Source organism: Artemia sp. Qi Xiang Cuo, chromosome 21 (assembly GCF_049724085.1).
Source record: "Artemia sp. Qi Xiang Cuo chromosome 21, ASM4972408v1, whole genome shotgun sequence".
Taxonomy (NCBI): Eukaryota; Metazoa; Arthropoda; class Branchiopoda; order Anostraca; family Artemiidae; genus Artemia; species Artemia sp. Qi Xiang Cuo.
The window spans coordinates 19,766,452-19,788,343 of record NC_142814.1 but is presented as its reverse complement, the minus strand read 5'-3'; the positions used below and the strand labels follow the sequence as shown (position 1 = coordinate 19,788,343).

The following is a 21,892-nucleotide window of genomic DNA, read 5'->3' as shown; positions in this document are numbered from 1 at the left end:
CAAAACAAATTAAACAATACAAAAAAGATTGTCGCACTAGAAGCAAACCTTTTCCAACATTTTTTTTGCAATATTATATATCTGCGTAATTTGGTTACTTTATCCGGCAAATCACCATTTTATGTTTTGTACTTTTAGGACTAAACACACAAGGACAAATCATCAGTGCAGGCTTATTTCAAATACTCTGAAATACTTAACAATGGTTAGAGGTATTAAAATATTCATTTGATTGGAGTTCCAAACGCGCAGAGAAAGCAAGCATCTCTAGAACCAAAATTCTTAAACCAGTTCATAACTTCAGGCAAGCTAAGCAGTTGAATTTTGAATTAGTTCCCACCTATAAAAAGGACTATGTCAGCTTTTACCATTTTTTGAAAAGGTAATAATAATTGTTAGGCTACCTATAATAGTTAGACAAAAATTTGGGCTATATATTTGCACATTAGGGGAGGGGAGTAAAGTGCAACATATATTAAATAAGTGGTTAATATTTACCAAATTATATTATTCAGTTACGACTAAAGTGAATATACCAGTTGATGCCTTTTTTTATGATCTTTACACATATAATAATCATTTTTATCGGAAATGAATTTTAGCCCACACCCCTATATATACCAACTCATGGTGTATATTTGCACATTAGGGGAGTGGGGGAAAAGTTTAAACTTACCTCTCATTTACATCAGAAATAAAATTACCCCCACCCCCTAATGGGTAAATATATACCCTGAATTGGTATATATAGGGGTGGGGGTTAAAATTCATTTCCGAAAAAAATTATTGTTATATTCGTAAAGAGCATAAAAAAACACATCGCGTGGGATATTCAATTTAGTCATAGCTCAATAATATGATTTGGTAAATATTTACCAAATAAGTAACCAAGGTATCGTTTTTCTCCTTAGCCCCAGAAAACAATAGTTTAAATATTGTAAACGCAATGATAAACCACGCTTTGCGATCCATTTCTCTATTGACAGATACCCGTTTGACTAGTTTTCTTAGGCAAAATATATCGCGTGGGTACCAGCTAATCCGTAAGCACCTAACTATCATAGTCAGATCTAGATTTACGCATGGACCCTGGCTATGGGAAGCATAATGCCAAGGGGCACAAAAAAAACAATGAGGGATTTTTTATTCTTAACAAAAACTGGACTGATGTGGTTTATCATCAAAGTGCAAGGTCCACTTTGCTGCTGCGTTGCCTATTCACTGAAAAGCGATCTTAAGACAAGACAAGAATATGATTTCCCTTTTATGAGTCCATATCGAGAAGAATGTAGTTTATTAGGACCTAATATAATGGTCTACTATCAAATTTTTCCAAAAACGGTACTGAATACAAAAGCAGATGAATATTGATGAATATTTCCAATTATGAAAATTTTTTTAATAGCTCAGAAAAGCCCCATGGGTCGGTGATAGATTAAAAATTCGGGTCAAAAGAGGGGAAATGCTTTCCGCTATCCGCTTAACAGTTGCAGCTGATTATCTCAATTCATCAGAAGAACAATAATTTTTTTTTGTCTTGACGCACAATTTTTGAAAAAGTAAAGGAAATTTTTGCAAGTTCCTTATTACCTGGAACAAGGGGAGAAATCAGCTTCGTGTCGATAGTAGACAAAGTCTATAACCAATAATCCTAAAAAATCACCAAAATCATCTAAAGTATCTTTTGGTCCTGTAATATTTTTTCGATTTATTTCCAGGCAATCAACATTAGTACTTTTACTACTATAAGGATGTTTTTTTAAAGTCTCCTTTTTTTTCTCATATCAGATTTATATTTTAGAAATTCATCAATATAATATTTACTCTTTGCAAAAATATTGTCTATTCGCATCATAATATTTTCGTTACAAACCTGACGCCGATTTTTCAACTGAACTTTCTGTGAAGAGCATTCTGTCAGTAACAGAAGAAGGACGAAAATATAGTGACGAAGTGGAAGTATTCTATTAGATCTATTCGAAGAATAAATGCTTGTATGGGAGGATTTCGGTAAATATGACTGACCAGACATATTTAACACAGAGCTAGAACAAACCTTGAATTTGTCAGGATTAAAAACTAAATCTGTTAAGCCAGTTCAACAAAGTTAATTCAACCTTTGACCTATATTATTTAAAGTATCAGACTTACAAGGTAAATGTTCGGCCACTTCTTTCAGTTCTTTCAGAGTTCTTCCATGTATGAGTAAAGTCACAAAATCGTGTTTTTCTAGTTCCTCTTCCTCCTTTATTTTATTCTTGATGAAATTGCTGTCAAAGTCAGTCCATCTTTTGTATAATTTGCTCCATAATGTCATGCTTTTGATAGATAGTGTGCCAATTTGTAGTATCTCATCACCTTCCTAGGCAAGAAAGAAATCCCTCTTAATCCAAATAGTCAATTTCAATGTTTTGATGGTAAAAAAAAATTGCATTTTTAATAAATTGTTTAACGCCAAATTATATAAAACTAAAAGCCAACATCCACTTTCACGTAAATCTCAGATAAATCATTTTTTGTGTCGAAAAAGAGACATTCAGTTTTCAAGAAACTTGTATTGTCAGAAACTGCAACTTTTTCTTTTTTTGATTAAACGGAGGAGTTTCCTTTTGAAGTTTGGGAAAAGGCAGTCCCTGAAAATATTCTAGCCTACTTTCTAAGCGGCATACAGTCACTTATTTACAATTTTGTATTAGATAAGATGTTCACGTGAATGGTACTGTTTTAAAATAATAAGTCAGCAATTTGAATCTGATTTGCAAAAGTTCCATGGTATTATTTCAGAATAACATTGGTAAAAAATTGACAGGAAGTGAAGAATTATTACTGCACTAATAATTTAGCATATTCAATCGAAACAGTGCAACAAATGAATGGAAAGAGGTTATGTTTTAATTAAAACTTGGCATATTTTACTACTAAGTAAAATTAAATTATCAAGTGGACTGTCAATTATTCTTTTAATAACAATTTTGTATGTTTTGGGTAAATTCCTAGTTCTTTCTTATTGTTGAGAATTTACGCTGGTCTATTTTGAGTAGAAAAAAAAGGATGATGTTGATATTTGATAAAAGGTAATAAATTTCTGGGACTGGATTTTTGATTATAATGTATGCATGATTCAAGCTTTATTTAAAATTCATTATATTTAAGCCTAACAACCAAAAGTTACCACCCGACTGAGAAAACATCGACTGATTTTGAAAAAAAACATTAGCAAGTTAAATTATATAACCTTCAAAAAAGATGACATCTTTGTCCCCGGTGACTCGAAAATTAGATAAAAAGTATGGCTATTGAGATAACCATAGTTTAGTTTAGAAAAAGTGGAAGGGCCATCGCACCAGAAAGTGGAAGGGCCATCTGGTCAGTCATATTTACCGAAATCCTCCCATACAAGCATTTATTCTTTGAATAGATCTAATAGAATACTTCCACTTTGTCACTATATTTTCGTTCTTCTTCTGTTACTGACAGAATGCTCTTCATAGAAAGTTCAGTTGACAAATTGGCATCAGGTTTGTAACAAAAATATTATGATGCAAATAGACAATATTTTTGCAAAGAGTAAATATTATATTGATGAATTTCTAAAATATAAATCTGATATGAGAAAAAAAGGAGACTTAAAAAAAACATCCTTATAGTAGTAAAAGTACTAATGTTGATTGCCTGGAAATAAATGGAAAAATATTACAGGACCAAAAGATATTTTAGATGATTTTGGTGATTTTTTAGGATTATTGGTTATAGACTTCGTCTACTATCAAAATGAAGCTGATTTCTCCCCTTGTTCCAGGTAATAAGGAACTTGCAAAAAATTCCTTACTTTTTCAAAAATTGTGCATCAAGACAAAAAAAAATTATTGTTCTTCTGATGAATTGAGATAATCAGCTGCAACTGTTAAGCAGATAGCAGAAAGCATTTCCCCTCTTTTGACACCAATTTTTAATCTATCACTGACCCATGGGGCTTTTCTGAGCTATTAAAAAAATTTTCATAATTGGAAATATTCATCAATATTCATCTGCTTTTGTATTCAGTACTGTTTTTGGAAAAATTTGATAGTAGACTATTATATTAGGTCCTAATTACCTTAAATTACCTTAAATCGCACTTGCTAGCGATATGGACGAGTCCAGTGTACACCAGTTAGTGATGATAGGGCCGCGGGACATCAGCTTCATCCCATTGCGTGAGCCATAGTTTGGTTTCCCATTCCTTATCGAGATTGGCTTTGAAACTGTCAACGGATGGTGAACTCACTGTCGTTTCCGCTCAGATCGTTCCAGAGGCTTATGATGCGGTTGGAGAAGAAATGGTTCCTCTTCCTTGTATTAGCACGCTTCCGAAAAGCTTCGCTGAATGACCCCTGGTTCTTGACAACTGGGCAGGCTGAAAGAGGTCCTTGTCGTCAGACTTGAGCAGTTTGTAGGTCATTATCATATCACCTCTTCGCCGACAGTATGTCAGAGTTGGTAGCTTGAGGCTCTGCAGTCGGCATTCATACTCTTTGTCTCTGAGCCCCTTTACACATTTTGACACCCGTCTTTGGACAGACTCGAGAGCCATCTGGTCTGTTTTATTAATTGGTGTGGCGACACACATTCCAAATTCTAATCTCGGTCTCACCAGGCTCTTGTAAAGTTTTGTGATTATTACAGGGGATCTACTTGTCATTGTACGTTTGATGAGACCGAGAGTTTGGTTTGCCTTTGCTACTGCAGCTCGGGTGTGGCAGTTGAAATTAAGGTCTTCGTCTACAACGACCCCCATATCTCTTTCAGAGGGACTCTCAGAGAGTGGCTGTCTCACACCAGCATTTGCTGACATCGAGTATTGCCATCGTGGGTTATTTCTTCCAAAATGGAGAACCTTGCACTTTTCGACATTAAACTCGAGCCTCCATATCTTGGCCCATTCGCCAAAGCTGTCAAGATCTGACTGTATTGAGGTCACACCTTGCTGAGTTCCAACAGGACCAATGAGCTTTAAGTTGTTGGCGCACAGGCTAAGCCTGCTTGTAACGGTTCTTGGAGCGTCATTAATATATACATTGAAGAGTGTAGGTCCCAAAACTGTTCCTTGGGGAACCCCGCTTAAGACCTCAGCTATTTCGGAGTAGTAAGCTCTGCCACCTTCACCAAAAACTCTGACCTGCTGCTTTCTTCCCTTTAGGAAAGACGTGATCCAGTCCACCACTCCCTCTTGAATTCCAATTGCCTTCAGTTTCAAATGAAGCCTTTGATGGCAGACTTTATTGAAGGCTTTAGCACAGTCTAGGAAGACCATATCCACTGGGAGACCTTGGTTAAGGAGCTCAGTTATGTAATTATACGAGTCAATCAGATTGGTTTCGACTGATCTGCCTGGTCGGAAACCATGTTGTTGTTTCGATAGAAGGTTATTTGTGATCAAATGTCTAAGAACGGTAGTGTTGACAATACCTTCTAGGATTTTCCCAACAGCAGACGTAATACTGATTGGCCGATAACTGCAAGCTTTGCTCTTGTCTCCTCCTTTATGTATTGGCGAGATATTGGCTAGTTTCCAGTCCAATGGTATGACTTTAGTGTCAATAGATTGCTGGAAGAGTCTTGAGAGGGGTATTGCTAGTTGGGAATGAGCTTCCTTTAAGAGTCGTGGATGTATGCCATCAGGCCCAACAGACTTATTTGGATTAAGCTTTTTAAGCCGAGATTCGAGCTCAGCCTGATCCACTCTTATTGGTGACATTTGAGTGGTGATTTCGTAGCATTTCGTAGCTAATAAACTACATTCTTCTTGATATGGACTCATAAAAGGGAAATCATATTCTTGTCTTGTCGTAAGATTGCTTTTCTGTGAATAGGCAACACAGCAGCAAAGTGGACCTTGCACTTTGATGATAAACCACATCAGTCCAGTTTTTGTTAAGAAAAAAAAATCCCTCATTGTTTTTTTTTGTGCCCCTTGGCATTATGCTTCCCTTAGCCAGGGTCCATGTGTAAATCTAGGTCTGACTATGATAGTTAGGTGCTTACAGATTAGCTGGTACCCACGCAATATATTTTGCCTAAGAAAACTAGTCAAACAGGTATCTGTCAATAGAGAAATGGATCACAAAGCATGGTTTATCATTGCGTTTACAATATTTAAACTATTGTTTTTTGGGGCTAAGGAGGAAAACAATACCTTGGTTACTTATTTGGTAAATATTTACCAAATCATATTATTGAGTTATGACTAAATTGAATATCCCATGCAATGCGTTTTTTTACGCTCTTTACAAATATAACAATAATTTTTTTTGGAAATTAATTTTAGCCCCCACTCCTACATATGCCAATTCAGGGTATATATTTGAACAGGAGGTGACTAGGGGTAAATTTTGTTTATGATTTAAAGTAGAGGTAAGTTTAAACTTTCCCCCCACTCCCCGACTGTGCAAATATATACTCTTAATTGGTATACATATGGGTGGTGGCTAAAATTCATTTCCGACAAAAATGATTATTATGTGTGTAAAGATCATAAAAAAAGGCATCAACTGGTGTATTCACTTTAGTCATAACTGAATAATATAATTTGGTAAATATTTACCGCTTATTTAATATATGTTGCACTTTACTCCCCTCCCCTAATGTGCAAATATATAGCCCAAATTTTTTTCTAACTATTATAGGTAGCCTACCAATTATTATTACCTTTTCAAAAAATGGTAAAAGCTGACATAGTCCTTTTTATAGGTGGGAACTAATTCAAAATTCAACTGCTTAGCTTGCCTGAAGTTATGAACTGGTTTAAGAATTTTGGTTCTAGAGATGCTTGCTTTCTCTGCGCGTTTGGAACTCCGATCAAATGAATATTTTAATACCTCTAACCATTGTTAAGTATTTCAGAGTATTTGAAATAAGCCTGCACTGATGATTTGTCCTTGTGTGTTTAGTCCTAAAAGTACAAAACATAAAATGGTGATTTGCCGGATAAAGTAACCAAATTACGCAGATATATAATATTGCAAAAAAAATGTTGGAAAAAGTTTGCTTTTAGTGTGACAATCTTTTTTGTATTGTTTAATTTGTTTTGCCTTTGTTTTGTACAATTAATTAAAACATCTGAAAGCGAAGTTTTAAAAAAAAGGCAAAGTGCCATATAGTTATGGCTTATAATAATATAAGGAATAATAGTAAGCAGAAATTAATGCTTATAATAATTCAAACTCGAAACGATCAGAAATCAATGTTAAATAATAAATGAACCCCAAAACAAAGAAAACTCAAAATAAATGATTTTATGAAACCAATATAAAAGATACTGGACTAAATTTATAAATAAATCTTGAAACTACAAAAACTAAGTTGAAAACTCAAGTAAACCTTAAAACGAAAAAAAATTCATCAAGTAGCTGTTTGGTTACTTCTTTCTCCCCCTACTCTAACCGTTAAAGTTCTAAAGCCTATTGTATCATTTGTGCTTTAATGAATTTTTTCTCTTTTTTTGGACAGAGTGTTTCATTTTTAAAATATCGACAACTAATAAAAAAAAATAACTAGAATAATCAAGACGACCGGAAACCACTAATGAAAACAAAATAAATATTTAATATACAATGATATTAATCCCTAGAAAGTCAACAATTTAGATTTTTTTTTTTTCAAAATCATAAGAATAAAAAACAATTATATTATAATTTGTTTTTACTCATAAGTTGTCGCAGTCGAAAGTATTCATAGTTTATTGTAGTTGTAAGTAATCATGGGCGCAAGAATTGTCACAGTCACATAAAGTTGTGGGGTGAGTTGGAGTGGGGCCTCTTGTGGTTCTTGCGCCATTACTTAATGTATCCTATTAGCAATGGTGTCAAAGATCAAGAGAACGATTCAAAAACCTTTCAAAGTTGAAAGATCCAGATGAGCAACCTTTAAGAAAAAAATAATTTCAAAATTTCAAAATTTATAGAAACCCCTTTGAATTGTTATACACAGCAAGACTACCATAAAATTCGACAGAGTTTATATTTGTATAGCAATAAATATTACATATATAATGTTTTGATTTGAGTGCAAGTGACATTTTAGCTTTTAGGGGGAGGGGTTTAAAATAAAAGATACCTTCAATCATATTTATGGAAAACGAGCCTTAGTTAAATTTTTACAGAGTTGTACTCAGCTTAAGCTTAAGCATTATATACATTAAGTCGGAACTTAACTCGTATTCACGTTACGTCACCCCATTTTCCAGCTTCAGCTTAAATATCATTGTACATCTAGTCAGGAATTAATTCAATCTTTGCATTGATTCAATGAAACTCTATGGTTTGAATGACCCCAAAGATTGTCTTGCGCAGACATTGCTTGTCATGTTTTTGCACCGAGACATGACTTAGGTCAAGTTTGCAGCAAGTTTGGAGTCAACACATTGACGAGTTTCACCAAAGTCCTGCTGCTTGGGTCAATTCCGCAGCAAAGAGTTAGTTTGGAGTTTGCACTTGGCTCGTTGTGTTGAGTCAGATTTTAGCTCTTTGTGTCGGTTCAGAATTAGCTCGTGTACTGAAAAGCTGATGGTGGAGGGAGAGTTGAAGGGGGGAGGCTAGAGGTCGTACTTGTAGATTCGATCGTGATAATATCTATGATGTTGCACGATTCTGACTTTAACAAGGTACAAAATGCCCAACTTTTCCTACAAAATGTATCTGTGAAGAATGGGCCCTTTCACAGCTAGACATACTAAGTATCTTCCTTGCCTTATATACACTATGGCGAGACGCGATGATAAGAGATAAAACGTCGAGTTGCATTTTGGCAAGAACCCTTACGTTTAGCCATCCCCTACATCACAAAGAAAATCCGTCTAAACATAATATTCTAGATGTAAGACTTTTTTTTAGGAGGACACCTCCAAAACTAGGACCCTATTGGCTGAGAGACTACCCATTTCGATCACGTGTTGGGCTTTGGCCATACGTATAAATTGCACTTCAGTTGTTCATCCCATGTTTTGGAATGGGAGGTTTTTCTATATTTGGCACATCGTTTCTACAATAATTTGGCATAATGGCCTTTTCAGGGCACTTCTAGTGCAGATATGGCTGGAAAAAGGCATTATACAAAACATGTTTTTAGCAACAATTTGCCAAATACAAAAAAAAATATCCATTCCTAGCAAATGGACTAAATGGGCAAAGTCCAGTAAATACAAATGTCCCAAGGCTTAATGTATAATCTATACGAGTCAAGGCTATAAGCCTATGGGGCAACAAGATCAATTTCTTAAACCCCTCCTCTTGAAGTGAAGTAAAACATCTGAAATATTAGCTGGAAATGAGAAATATATGTTTAAATAGATGGTATTCGCTTCTTTTGTTTTCTAGTACATTTCTAGTCATTTACCCTTGTCTAATTCTAACCAATTGGCAATTTTCAACTAATAGCATTTTGGCTGTGTTTTGGTGCAGAATTTCATTCTACGGCATAAAACAGCGGAAATCGGCACTTTCCTACATCACTATCTCTTTTTTACTTAAGAAGGACACTAGAGAAAATTAATTTCCGTTTGAGTGAGGCCTCTCCCACTATTCTAAGACCAGTATTCAGACATAACCACCCCTGATGGAAACACAAACAAACCAAAAAATGTTTGGGGGAGTGGTAGAACTAAACTTTTAACAGGCATATTTTTTTAGCCTTGAAATCATCTAAATTCTTTTGGAAATGCTGCTCTTCTATAACCTTACACCCCGAAGAAAAGTCTCCATTCTATAGTTTTACAAAGTAAGACTATCCCAGATATCTATCTGGATATCTCCCACTATTCTAAGACCAGTATTCAGACATAACCACCCCTGATGGAAACACAAACAAACCAAAAAATGTTTGGGGGAGTGGTAGAACTAAACTTTTAACAGGCATATTTTTTTTAGCCTCGAAATCATCTAAAATCTTTTGGAAATGCTGCTCTTCTATAACCTTACACCCCAAAGAAAAGTCTCTATTCTATAACTTTACAAAGTAAGACTATCCCAGATAAAGTAGCTTGGAAGGAGTGAGGGGCGGTGGTGCTGCTGGCCTCTCTTGCACCCAGGGCAAAATCTTAATTAGTGTCCCCCCCTCGTTTTTCTCTTACAAAATTTGCATTTATTAACAAAAATTATTTTCAATTTATTAATTGATTAATAGTTTATTTTTATTATATTTTAATTTATTGTTTAAATTACTTAATTATTATTATTTAATTGTTTTTATTTTTAATTTATTTTATTAATTAATTAATAATTTATTGATTTTCGTCATATTAAAAAAAAGTTTCTTCAACTGAAAGTAAGGACCAACATTAAAATGAACAGAAATTATTCTGTATTTGAAGGGGTTGCCTCCTTTCTTAATGCCTTTCTCTTTATGCTAGAGTTTTTTTTAGCACTTTAAGAAAAGATTTTTATTCTAATTAAACAACCCTATTGTTTCAGGAGTCGTTGGGAAATTGGAACAAACAGATCAACTTTAGCGTAAACAGGAAGGTATTGAGGATGGAGCAATCGCTTCATATACTGAATAATTTTTGTTCGTTTCGAGTTTCAATGTTGCTCCTTGATTTCAGTTGTAAAATACTAATTTTTTTTATTTCTGGTCTTTTTTTCAAATAATGCTGGTACACCCCCTTCATAAAAAAATCCATCCTGTCGTGGGAAGCTTGTCTGTGGAAAGTGTCTCCCACTTAAAATACCCCTCCTCCCCAAAAAATTCTGTTCGGACATTTTCATCGTCAATGGAAAGTATTATACGTATGCGCTTTGGGACTTTCACCTGACACTTTCCCCTGGGACTGTGAGGGGTCATATTCTCCCCAAAAGGATAGCTATTGAACCTTTCAGATATGCTGAAAAAACTGACTGTCTCAAAATTTTGACCAGGTAACTTTAAAGAAAAATCAAGCACAGGAGAGGGGCTAGCTGCCCTCCAATCTTTTCGGTCGCTCAAAAAGAGTACTAGAAATTTTGGTTTCCAATCAAATGACCCCGCTCCAAATATTTTAGGACTATTGGTTCGATACGATCACCCCTGGAAAAAAAATCTGTGACAAAAAATTGGCAAAATTCCTGGGGAAAAAACAATAAATTCCACATTTTTGAATATAGGAGGTTGAAACTTCTAGAGCAGTGTTCCCTGATGCAGTTAATATGATGGTTTGACTTTCAATAAGATTCTTTTATTTTTATTTTATATACATTATTTTGGTACTTAAATGCCGTAATAAAGCGTCAAAAAGTAAGCTTTTCCAAAGAACTTTGTGCTATTTCGAGACATTGAGGAGGGGAAGGATGCAGGGCTAGGACCATTAGCGGATTCAAGATTTTTTAGCGGGGGGAGGGAGGCAAAATAGATTGATCTGATAAACTTGCGTTAGGAGCAATTTAATTGACGCAAACTTGCGTTAATTAAGTAAATTACACTACTTTAGACTATGTTAGGGAGGGGCGTGCCCCCTCCCCTGGATCCACCACTGGCTTAAGCTGAGAGCAACTTTTGAAAATTATCAACCAAGAATTAGAAATTGTCTCGATGTATTGAAATAAGATACAATTGTCTGGGTATTGACCTTTCTATCTATTGTGTCTTAAATATTAATCAAATATACTTAACACTAAACTACTTATGACTATCTATAAAAATATACCCTTGCGATGCAAAGTTTTATCCTATTGATTTTAGATATTTAAAATATAGCTCACCACATTAGGTTAGTCATAGTAGTCGTAGCTTTAGTAGTAGTCTTCAAAGCAGTAGTAGTAGCCCTACAATACAAAAAAGATATTTTGGAGTGACATTCAGTCATTTACCTAATTTATTTTGAGACTTTGTTGTTTCAGGCTATGAAAGAAGTTTTACAAGTTCGATGGACAAAAGCGGACGGAGATCCTTCTAGCCTCATTGAGCTTTATTTCTGGTGCGATGGCCCTTCCACTTTTTCTAAACTAAACTATGGTTATCTCAATAGCCATACTTTTTATCTAATTTTCGAGTCACCGGGGAAAAAGATGTCATCTTTTTTGAAGGTTAGATAATTTAACTTGCTAATGTTTTTTTTTCAAAATCAGTTGATGTTTTCTCAGTCGGGTGGTAACTTTTGGTTGTTAGGCTTAAATATAATGAATTTTAAATAAAGCTTGAATCATGCATACATTATAATAAAAAATCCAGTCCCAGAAATTTATTAGCTTTTAGCAAATATCAACATCATCCTTTTTTTTCTACTCAAAATAGACCAGTGTAAATTCTCAACAATAAGAAAGAACTAGGAATTTACCCAAAACATGCAAAATTGTTATTAAAAGAATAATTGACAGTCCACTTGATAATTTAATTTTACTTAGTGGTAAAACGCGCCAAGTTTTAATTAAAACATAACCTCTTTCCATTCATTTGTTGCACTGTTTCGATTGAATATGCTAAATTATTAGTGCAGTAATAATTCTTCACTTCCCGTCAATTTTTTTACCAATGTTATTCTGAAATAATACCATGGAACTTTTGCAAATCAGATTTAAATTTCTGACTTATTATTTTACAACAGTACCATTCACGCGAACATCTTATCTAATACAAAATTGTAAATAAGTGACTGTATGCCTCTTAGAAAGTAGGCTAGAATATTTTCAGGGACTGCCTTTTCCCAAACTTCAAAAGGAAACTCCTCTGTTTAATCGAAAAAAGAAAAGTTGCATTTTCTGACAATACAAGTTTCTTGAAAACTGAATGTCTCTTTTTCGACAGAAAAAATGATTTATCTGTGATTTACGTGAAAGTGGATGTTGGCTTTTAGTTTTATATAATTTGGCGTTAAACAATTTATTAAAAATGCAATTTTTTTTTACCATCAAAACATTGAAATTGACTATTTGGATTAAGAGGGATTTCTTTCTTGCCTAGGAAGGTGATGAGTTACTACAAATTGGCACATTATCTCTCAAAAGCATGACATTATGGAGCAAATTATACAAAAGATGGACTGACTTTGACAGCAATTTCATCAAGAATAAAATAAAGGAGGAACTAGAAAAACACGATTTTGTGACTTTACTCATACGTCGAAGGCCTCTGAAAGAAGTGGCCGAACATTTACCTTGTAAGTCTGATACTTTAAATAATATAGGTCAAAGGTTGAATTAACTTTGTTGAACTGGCTTAACAGATTTAGTTTTTATGCCTGACAAATTCAAGGTTTGTTCTAGCTCTGTGTTAAATATGTCTGGTCAGTCATATTTACCGAAATCCTCCCATACAAGCATTTATTCTTCGAATAGATCTAATAGAATACTTCCACTTCGTCACTATATTTTCGTCCTTCTTCTGTTACTGACAGAATGCTCTTCATAGAAAGTTCAGTTGAAAAATCGGCGTCAGGTTTGTAACGAAAATATTATGATGCGAATAGACAATATTTTTGCAAAGAGTAAATATTATATTGATGAATTTCTAAAATATAAATCTGATATGAGAAAAAAAAGGAGACTTATAAAAAAAAACATCCTTATAGTAGTAAAAGTACTAATGTTGATTGCCTGGAAATAAATGGAAAAATATTACAGGACCAAAAGATATTTTAGATGATTTTGGTGATTTTTTAGGATTATTGGTTATAGACTTCGTCTACTATCGACACGAAGCTGATTTCTCCCCTTGTTCCAGGTAATAAGCAACTTGCAAAAAGTTCCTTTACTTTTTCAAAAATTGTGCGTCAAGACAAAAAAAATTTCATAATTAAGAATATTCATCTGCTTTCGTATTCAGTACCGTTTTTGGAAAAATTTGATAGTAGACCATTATACTAGGTCCTAATAAACTACATTCTTCTCAATATGGACTCATAAAAGGGAAATCAACTGATCTGGCAATGAACTAACTTTTACGAAATATTTTGTCAAATGGAATATTTTTCGTTTAGATCACATTTAATATAATGAAAACATCATCTAATGATTTATTAGATGATGAGCAACATTCCTTGCTGATTTTCCTTGTTCTGATGGTTTCTTCATTAATCTTTGTTCTGATAGTTTCTTCATTAATCACGGAGTACCTCAGAGCTCTTTCTTTGAGCCTATCTGATTTCTGTTTTCATTTCTTTGCTTATTCGTAAAATTATGCTTATGGATGATGCAGTAATTTCTACTTCTAACTGAGACCTATCATTTCTTTTCCATAATATTCAAAGTGCGCCACTAAATGTATCTGTTTATTTTAGTGATTTAAAAAGAACTATTTTAAAGTTAAATCTAAAGGGCAATATTTCCAATTCTTTTTTTCTTTTTGTTTGATAAGTTAGTTTAAAGCGGCTTTAGTTTTAGTTTTGTTTAATCGGCAGCGCTGAAATTTACCACTAGGCATCTGCGCTTTTTTTCAAGATGGTATGTTCATTTGTGTTTAAATAAAAATGTTATAATCTGATCAGTGCTAAGGTGAGATTTTGATTTGTAAAAAAAAATTCAACTTATAATGAAACTACTTTTCACAGTTTTGATGAACCGGAATTCAAGGAAGAACAAATAATCCTGAGAAGATTTATTGTTTTTTAACTGGAGTTACTCAATACAAGCTGATTTTGTGTATACGAACGTTTTACAGTTTTGTTGTTCAGTGGAATTCTTTTAAGTATGTCAAATCAACATTTGTGTAAAGTCAGTATTTTAAACATCTATTCAACGAGTTGTATAGTGTACTCTCTTTTCCTAATAGGGGAAATAAACTCGAAGATTTTTCCCTATATTTACTTATTATTAACTTCCTTTATGCGCTTATGTTTATTAATTTAAGATTTATATTAATTTACCCATTACACCATAAATGTTTCTCATAAAAATCTCCTTCTCATTAGCATCAGGAGGTAATAGCAACTTCCATTACCTCCATTAGCTAAGTTTTTACTTTAATTTGAGCTTGGACCAAGTTAGGTCCTCTTGCGATCAGTTTCTAGTCCTTGTTGACGTCGACGTCCGGTTGCAATGCACAGCATAGAATCGCTCAATTGGCCCTTTCAAGGGTTGGAGCTCAATTAATGGTCAAAACGGTTCTTGCAGGCAGTTGTTGATTCGACCCTCGCATTCCTTGGACAATAACTTCAATCTTTTCTCAAATTAATCGTAAACTGCTTAATTGGTAAAGAAAAAGACAAAAACTGAAAGACAATTTCTTTATTTTGACGAATATTTGATTGTCTCATGGCACATTTTTCTCCCTCTTAGCATCCAGCCACTCGAGATATTTATACATAACTCGAGAGTCACTATCAACTGTACATAATAGTATTTTTTTATTGACACTAACAGCAACACGAGTATGCACTGCAATTTGAAAGGGTGTGAGTAGTCCTTGAAATGGTAAGCAGATGGCAATATATTTGGCATGAAATCGAACAGGATCGCCTGAAAGGAAATGGGAATTAACGGCAGATCTTACTTATCAGCTATGTATTTAGTGAAGCTTTTAATACTCCTCGAAAGAACATAGCCAAAATCTGGAGGATTTAATATTTCAATGAAACCATCATATTTACTATTATTGCTACTTACTATTGCTGCTCTCAAAACAATTATTTCGATTATAAAATATATAGAACCAATTAACCATGTCTTTCAAAAATCTGGACATTGTCTGATTTCTGGATGAAAAATCTGGATTGTGGGTCCGTCTGAAACTTTGCCACTTGTTCATGAATAGTAGCCAAATATGCGGACACGTGGCACACTGCTGATTAAAGATTGAAAATTTTTAAAGCAACTGCAAAGAATAAGGACCTATGAAACATTGCGTCAGTAAAAATATGTCTATCGGATTATACTTGAATCGTCCAAAGGCGAAGTAAAATTCCTAGCAGCTAATTCTTACAAAATTTAAAAGGGATTCCAGGGGCCATTCTTGTGGATGGATATGACAAGGAAACAGCCCTCCCCTTATAGTAGTCCGACCCAGGACACGCACCGACGTGACAATTAAAGCTGTAGATCAGCTTTTTGAATCAATCCCAATAACCCATCTTGTGATTAAGGAGATAAGAATACATTTTTATACCCCTTTTTAAAATTCTTTTTTATTGTTGTTCGTTCTGGCTTTAATATGGCACTTTACTTCTCATTGTTCGGCAAAAGCTTTTTAAAATTTATTTTTGTGCATCTTTTAATCAATATGGCTTTATTGTTGGTTAATTGTAAGAACATGTGTACGGTTTGGGGAGGGACACTTGAGTATTTGGCGAAATACCCAACCAACAGTAATATATGCTATAATATTTTAACAATGTGTTTACCATAGAATTTTGGGTATTGTTCACATTAGGAACTTCTAGGCACAATGTAATTATATTAAAAAGTTTCATTCCGACCGTAAAAACATCGCTTTCACAATGCTTTGTCTTCATGATGCCTACCTAGTCCTGGCCTTGTAAATTTCATGGCTATCAGAGAAGAAAAAAATCTAGGATTATTTCGGGAGGTCATGAATCAATGCAGTAAAAATTAATTTCAAATTTTCACCTCCGTGAATTGACTGCTTTTTTTACTATTTTGCCTTTTTTGAGTAATTAAGACTCGGAACTGAGAGTCAGGAATAAGTTCATTTTGTATCACTAACAAATTAAAAATACCACGGCTTGAATGTAATTTATTCTGCACCAATGGCCAATTTTAAACACAGAAAGATACTTCACCTAGTTTCTTGGTCATACAAACTTTTTTGTTTCAAACTTTTCGTCTTCACACGGGGTTCTCTTGGCCGAGTTACATGTAACTTCAAAGCCAAGAGAAATATCAATCCATAAGTTTTCGAATCTATGCTAAAAAAAAAAGTATTGGCCCTCGTTTGAATACTTATTTGGTCCAAAACATCTTTTATACTGGGTTTCCCTTGAACCAGCGACAAGAAATTTCAAACTAATCAAGAAAAGAATTTTTTTTTAACCCATTTCCTGGCCCCCTAGCACCCTACTCCACCAAACAAGATGCGTGGTCTCTTTAGTCCAGGCAAAAATCCTTGGAAGTTTCCATCTTACTTGAAAAAAGGCATTTTGACCCTTATCTGGGGTCAGTTCTTAGTGGTGGTGGGGGGGGGTAGGGACTTGTCCCAAAATTAATTTTTTGTACTTTAGGCTCCTCTTGGCCGAAGAACCTACAGCTTTAAGCTTCAGTCTGATCAGGGACAACAAGTTTTCTGACCTATTCTTGTCCCAACTAGCACCCTCCCTGTATGCATCCTCCTTCTTCTTTTCTCAGTATAAAATCTGTCTTTAAACAATTGGCAATTTTCTTAATTTAAGGCTCTGTGGCATGCCTTGGAAGGTCATGTTATCCCAAGAGATATATTTATTGGACTATTCGACAATTTTGAACAATGGCGCTATATCGAAATTTTGACCCATATAGCAGGGAGTTACAAAGAGGCCGCTGGAGAGCAAAGATGGGCTCAGGAGGGGAGCTGGTTGTCCTCCAATATCTTTCGATTCCCATAAATAACACCAGAATTCAAACTGAAAGCTGAGACCTCCATAGCCTACCTCTACCTGAATGCAAAATTAGGACAGGTGTTGATGTATATTAGCGCCAGCTTACTACCATTTCTCTTCTGGCTATTTAATATCAGCGAGATATGGTAGGACACGATTTTTAGCTTCAAATTTTGGCGGTCTTACATCACAAGACGCAACGAAAAGAAGTGTTGACAAACTTGACAAAACTGTCTCCTGGTAAGTAGATTTTCTACTAAGGTAATTTATTCCTAAATTTTGAATTCTTGCTCAAGTCAGTGCCACAATTCAAAAATAGTCTAAAAATCCTGCGAAATTACGGTCTGTCATCAAAGATCAACACCCTTAATTTATGGATAAATCTCATGAATTGAAAATACTGGCAATAAGAGTGGCAATAGATTCAAGCACTGAGTGACCAATGGAATGGTAACTCCTGGCTAGCTGTGGCAGCTAGATACTTAAAGCACAGTGCCTATACAGATAAATACTAAGAAATAAAGACTTGCAAAAAAGAGACATTTTGTTGCTTTGAGATTACCCTTTAAATACACATGGGATTTGAGGACCTGGGATTTGAGAACGAAGAATGATTTTTTACCTATAAGTTATTCATTTAAAAACTTAAAACTTCTAGAAATATTTAGTATGGATTAAGAAAAAAAAGAATATACCTGGGTAAACGAGAAAATCTCCTCCGAACTTTTCACCACCTGTAATGTAAAATCCTTTTGCCCAAAGGTCACCATACACAGCAGCTCGGATCTTTTCATTTTCACTAATTGGATAATCCCAACTTATCGGTGCCAATTTTTCGTAGTCCAATACAGGATGCTCTGCAAACAGTTTAATATCTACCAAGGTCGTATCCAGGGGGTAGGGGGTTTACCCCCCCCCCCCGAAATGTTTGTCTAACTCGAAAAAAGTAACAAAATGGACACTAATAAATTTTGTATGCTTTTTTTTAGGTTTTTTGTGTAAACCCCCACCCCCCCCCCCCCAAAAAAAAAAAAATTTTTTTTTAGTAAAACCCCCTCCTAAAAAAAGTCCTGGGTACGGCCTTGATATCTACACATTCAACAGTTGGGAGGGAAGGGAGGATATTAAGGAATGTGAAAAGAATATCCCCCCTTTTTTATTTTATAATATAACTAGCTTATCCATCGAGCTATGATAAAATCTCAAAAGAGAGAAAATTCAAGGACACAAAAATACTAGGAACATATTGAAATTTATTTATTTTAATGCAATTTATTTGTTTATTTATTCGAGTAATTTTGGATAAACAATATTTTTGGTTCTTTCATCTGGTGTGTAAATGAATAAACCAAAAGATTTCGCCATGTATAGTTGTCCATGCGAGAAGCACAGATTCTCCAGATCTATTCCACACACATGCAGCGATTGTCCTTATTTTTTATTTATGGTCATTGCAAAAGCGAGCCGAACCAGAAACTGTAAATATTTAAATTCAAATATCATATAACTCTAAATTAAAGTCGGAGTTAACAACATAGATAAATAATTATAATGGAGTTAATAATAGGGTTAATAATAACTCTATTAACGAGCGCTGTTGCCCAAAATATATTCGAAAGATTAAAAGGGACTTAGAGGGGAATGGGGGTAGGGGCGTCGTTAGGGGGTGGCATGAGAGGGGCAGTTGCCCCTCCAATAATGTGGAGAAAAAATATTAAACATCCCATGCCCTTTGCCTATCCAGATATGGACCCTTTCCCCCCCCCCCAGGAAAAATGCTGGAGATTCGCTCCTGGATGGGGGGTAAACCATAACGATTTTAGCCAGATGTTTGGAGAAACAGATTAAACAATTGTCTTTCCTTTCATCGAGTGAAACTCGGTCTCAGGCTACTAATTCTAAAAAATGCAAAATTGAGTGGAGGCGAATAGGACGAGGGTAAGTAGAGGCAAATCACACAGGTTAGGGCGTAATATATTCTCTAAAATCTAGAAAGGCAAATTTGTTGAATAAAAGGTATTTTTCAAAATCTAGAAGGGCAATGTCCCTTTTGCTTTCAGATCCCTGGAGGATCTGAGGCCTAAGGCAAAGACAAAATTGTAACTCCAGACTTGATCTTATTGTGCAGAGCAGATTGTAATGCTGGAGAGGATCTACTTGCAATAGAATCTACTTGCAATTATTTCTTATCAATTTTTTTCATCATTATTTAATTACTACAAAATTGTTTTTGGCCATTATCTTGGAACAAATAAAACAATTACTTCTATAAGGTTTTTTTTATAAGAACTAATCTACTTCATTTCAAAACTAATGCGCTCTAACACTTATTTAAATAAATCCAAATGAATGAATCAATCATATTTCGGCAGGAATTTCTTAATTCAAAACGAAATAATAACTTAAGTTGGGCAAGCTTTTTAGGTTATAGCTCAGAATTATGATGATACAAATCCGTTAAAATTACACAGCGTGGCAGAATAGTGTGGTATAATTCTAGGCGTAAAACAAATGGAGCTATTTTAGATAGTTTTTAAGGCAGGCATAAAACATTTCTTTTTCAGCGATAGCTACTCTCCGCTACCCTTTAGTGAAGACAAATACTTAAATTCATTTAAAAATCGGCTTTCATTCATACAACTCAATCATAAACTCGACTCAGTAAATCCGTCTCGGGCATTAAAGCTAAGTTTAATACGACAAAATATAGGTTATATTTTTAACATTAGCTTAGGAATGGTACCTATTGCCATTCTTTTTTTAAATAGGCGCTATAATCTTTAAAACTATTTTGCAGTAAATATTAGAAATATATCGAAAATATATAATTATTATATATATATATATATATATATATATATATATATATATATATATATATATATATATATATATATATATATATATATATATATATATATATATATATATATATATATATATATATATATATTATATTGTACTTCTTTGTACAAAAACTTACAGTTTCTTCTGTTTCATTTTCTACTCCGCTTTTTTTTTCCATTTATCCATTGTAAGCGGGCACAAATAAATTTATATATATATGTAACTAAAAATACGTAACTATATATAACTAAATATATGACTAAAAGTATATACCCTATAGAAAATAAATAACTATTTTTGGGTGGAACAACATCTGTATCTTTATTACGTACCTACCTGTAAATATTTGAATCAGAGCATTAGTATGAGTCAGTTCGGGAATTCGTCTAATTTCTTCATCAACTGCTTGCTCTAGTGTCATAGTAGGGGGTTCTTTCCCACTTTTTGCAGCTTCTTTATTAAGCTTTCTTCTTTTTCCCTCAAGTATTTTTTCGCCAGCTCGATGAATCTGTTGCATCTTTTCTTCTCTAACTAAACGGCGCTGAAAGAAAATTAAAAACAGTTTAAACAGCTCACCCTAAACCAGGAGTTAATAACCTCTTATTTTTTTACCACGGTGATTAAAATTAGTCAAGCTTTTTTTTATATTTGTACCATAAATTTGCTAGAACAGTTCATGAAAATTTCGCAAATTCCAGGATTAAGCATTAAAATACAATCTGCTCTCGTAAGTATTCCATTTCAGGAAGGGTCAACTGACGCAAATAGTGAGTAAATATGGATAGGCTACTATAAAAGATATTCCTATATTATTAGAAATTACGTAATTTAAAGTTTTATTTTTCCATTTCAGGACAGAGGGGGCCTGACCCCCCCCCCCACTTCACCCTCTCTTCAGAGTCTACTACCCAAACTGCCGTTTCTAAGTATTTTCTGAATTTTTTCACGCTTACATTTGAATGATATTTTTTGGACATAAGGAAACTATTTTTGTATTAGGATAGATCTGATACTCAAATGAAAATATAATGTCAAATATATTTCTTTCCAAATGAGAGTAAAGTGCGACATTAAGATCAAAACGGACGGAAATGACCCAACATACGAAAAAGGCTGCCTCCCCCTCAAACCCTCCACTATAGGTTATGCTTGACTATATATGTATATATATATATATATATATATATATATATATATATATATATATATATATATATATATATGCACACTATCTCGATAATTCAAGAATGAATGCACTAACACAAAAAGGAAATATATTTTTTCATCGGATTTTGAGGAAAGTTAGGACTTGTTTAGCTGCCTTTGTTTTTAAAGCCTAATGACAACCGATACATTTTTCTATTGAAGTGCTTCTTTTAACCATTTCCTGCCCATCAAATAAGAATTTTCCCGCAAATATAGCTACAATACTACCAAGCAAAATTTATGAGGTAGTCAATCCTTATGAAACTTGTGGTAAAAAAAAACTAACAGTTCTGGTGCCTTATTTAAGGGCCAAAATAGGCCGGAATGCAAACTGATTTTGATCTAATCCTGATCTGATCAACTGACTAA

General features: G+C 34.1%; 2 protein-coding genes across 8 annotated transcripts in view; one reads left to right on the top strand and one right to left on the bottom strand.

Annotated features, from left to right (window-relative positions):
* The first annotated feature begins 1,935 nt into the window (after window positions 1–1,935).
* Window positions 1,936–21,335, top strand: LOC148939322 (uncharacterized). 5 transcript variants are annotated; one of them, XM_089107046.1, is made up of 6 exons: window positions 1,990–2,010; window positions 3,419–3,518; window positions 11,847–12,032; window positions 12,907–13,102; window positions 17,285–17,710; window positions 21,171–21,289. In XM_089107046.1, the coding sequence occupies exons 3-5, from the start codon at window positions 11,850–11,852 to the stop codon at window positions 17,353–17,355; spliced, it is 450 nt and encodes a 149-aa protein (XP_088963172.1). In that variant the 5' UTR covers window positions 1,990–2,010; window positions 3,419–3,518; window positions 11,847–11,849; the 3' UTR covers window positions 17,356–17,710; window positions 21,171–21,289. The 5 variants fall into 5 exon arrangements, with proteins under 5 accessions (XP_088963173.1, XP_088963172.1, XP_088963171.1 ...); XM_089107047.1 differs by lacking the exon at window positions 3,419–3,518 and having other exon boundaries at window positions 1,936–2,010; window positions 21,171–21,333; XM_089107048.1 differs by lacking the exons at window positions 1,990–2,010; window positions 3,419–3,518 and adding an exon at window positions 10,474–10,496 and having other exon boundaries at window positions 21,171–21,335.
* LOC148939321 (tRNA-splicing endonuclease subunit Sen34-like) overlaps window positions 15,153–21,892 on the bottom strand; it is a 38,881-nt gene continuing 32,141 nt past the window's right edge. For 2 of the 3 annotated variants that reach the window (XM_089107042.1, XM_089107044.1), the window contains exons 3-5: window positions 20,654–20,858; window positions 18,166–18,327; window positions 15,153–15,398 (exon numbers count right to left, since the gene is read on the bottom strand). In XM_089107042.1, coding sequence (XP_088963168.1) covers window positions 15,193–15,398; window positions 18,166–18,327; window positions 20,654–20,858 — 573 coding nt within the window. In that variant the 3' untranslated portion in view covers window positions 15,153–15,192. The remainder of the gene's footprint in view (window positions 15,399–18,165; window positions 18,328–20,653; window positions 20,859–21,892) is intronic. The other variant, XM_089107043.1, reaches the window with a different exon arrangement.

Excerpts from the sequence above, each read along its gene's own strand:
- LOC148939322 (XM_089107048.1), top strand. The coding sequence starts at position 11,850 with ATGAAAGAAGTTTTACAAGTTCGATGGACAAAAGCGGACGGAGATCCT. Across the intron at positions 12,033-12,906 it reads AGATGTCATCTTTTTTGAAG|GAAGGTGATGAGTTACTACA; the intron begins GTTAGATAATTT and ends TTTCTTGCCTAG. Across the intron at positions 13,103-17,284 it reads AGTGGCCGAACATTTACCTT|GCTCTGTGGCATGCCTTGGA; the intron begins GTAAGTCTGATA and ends TCTTAATTTAAG.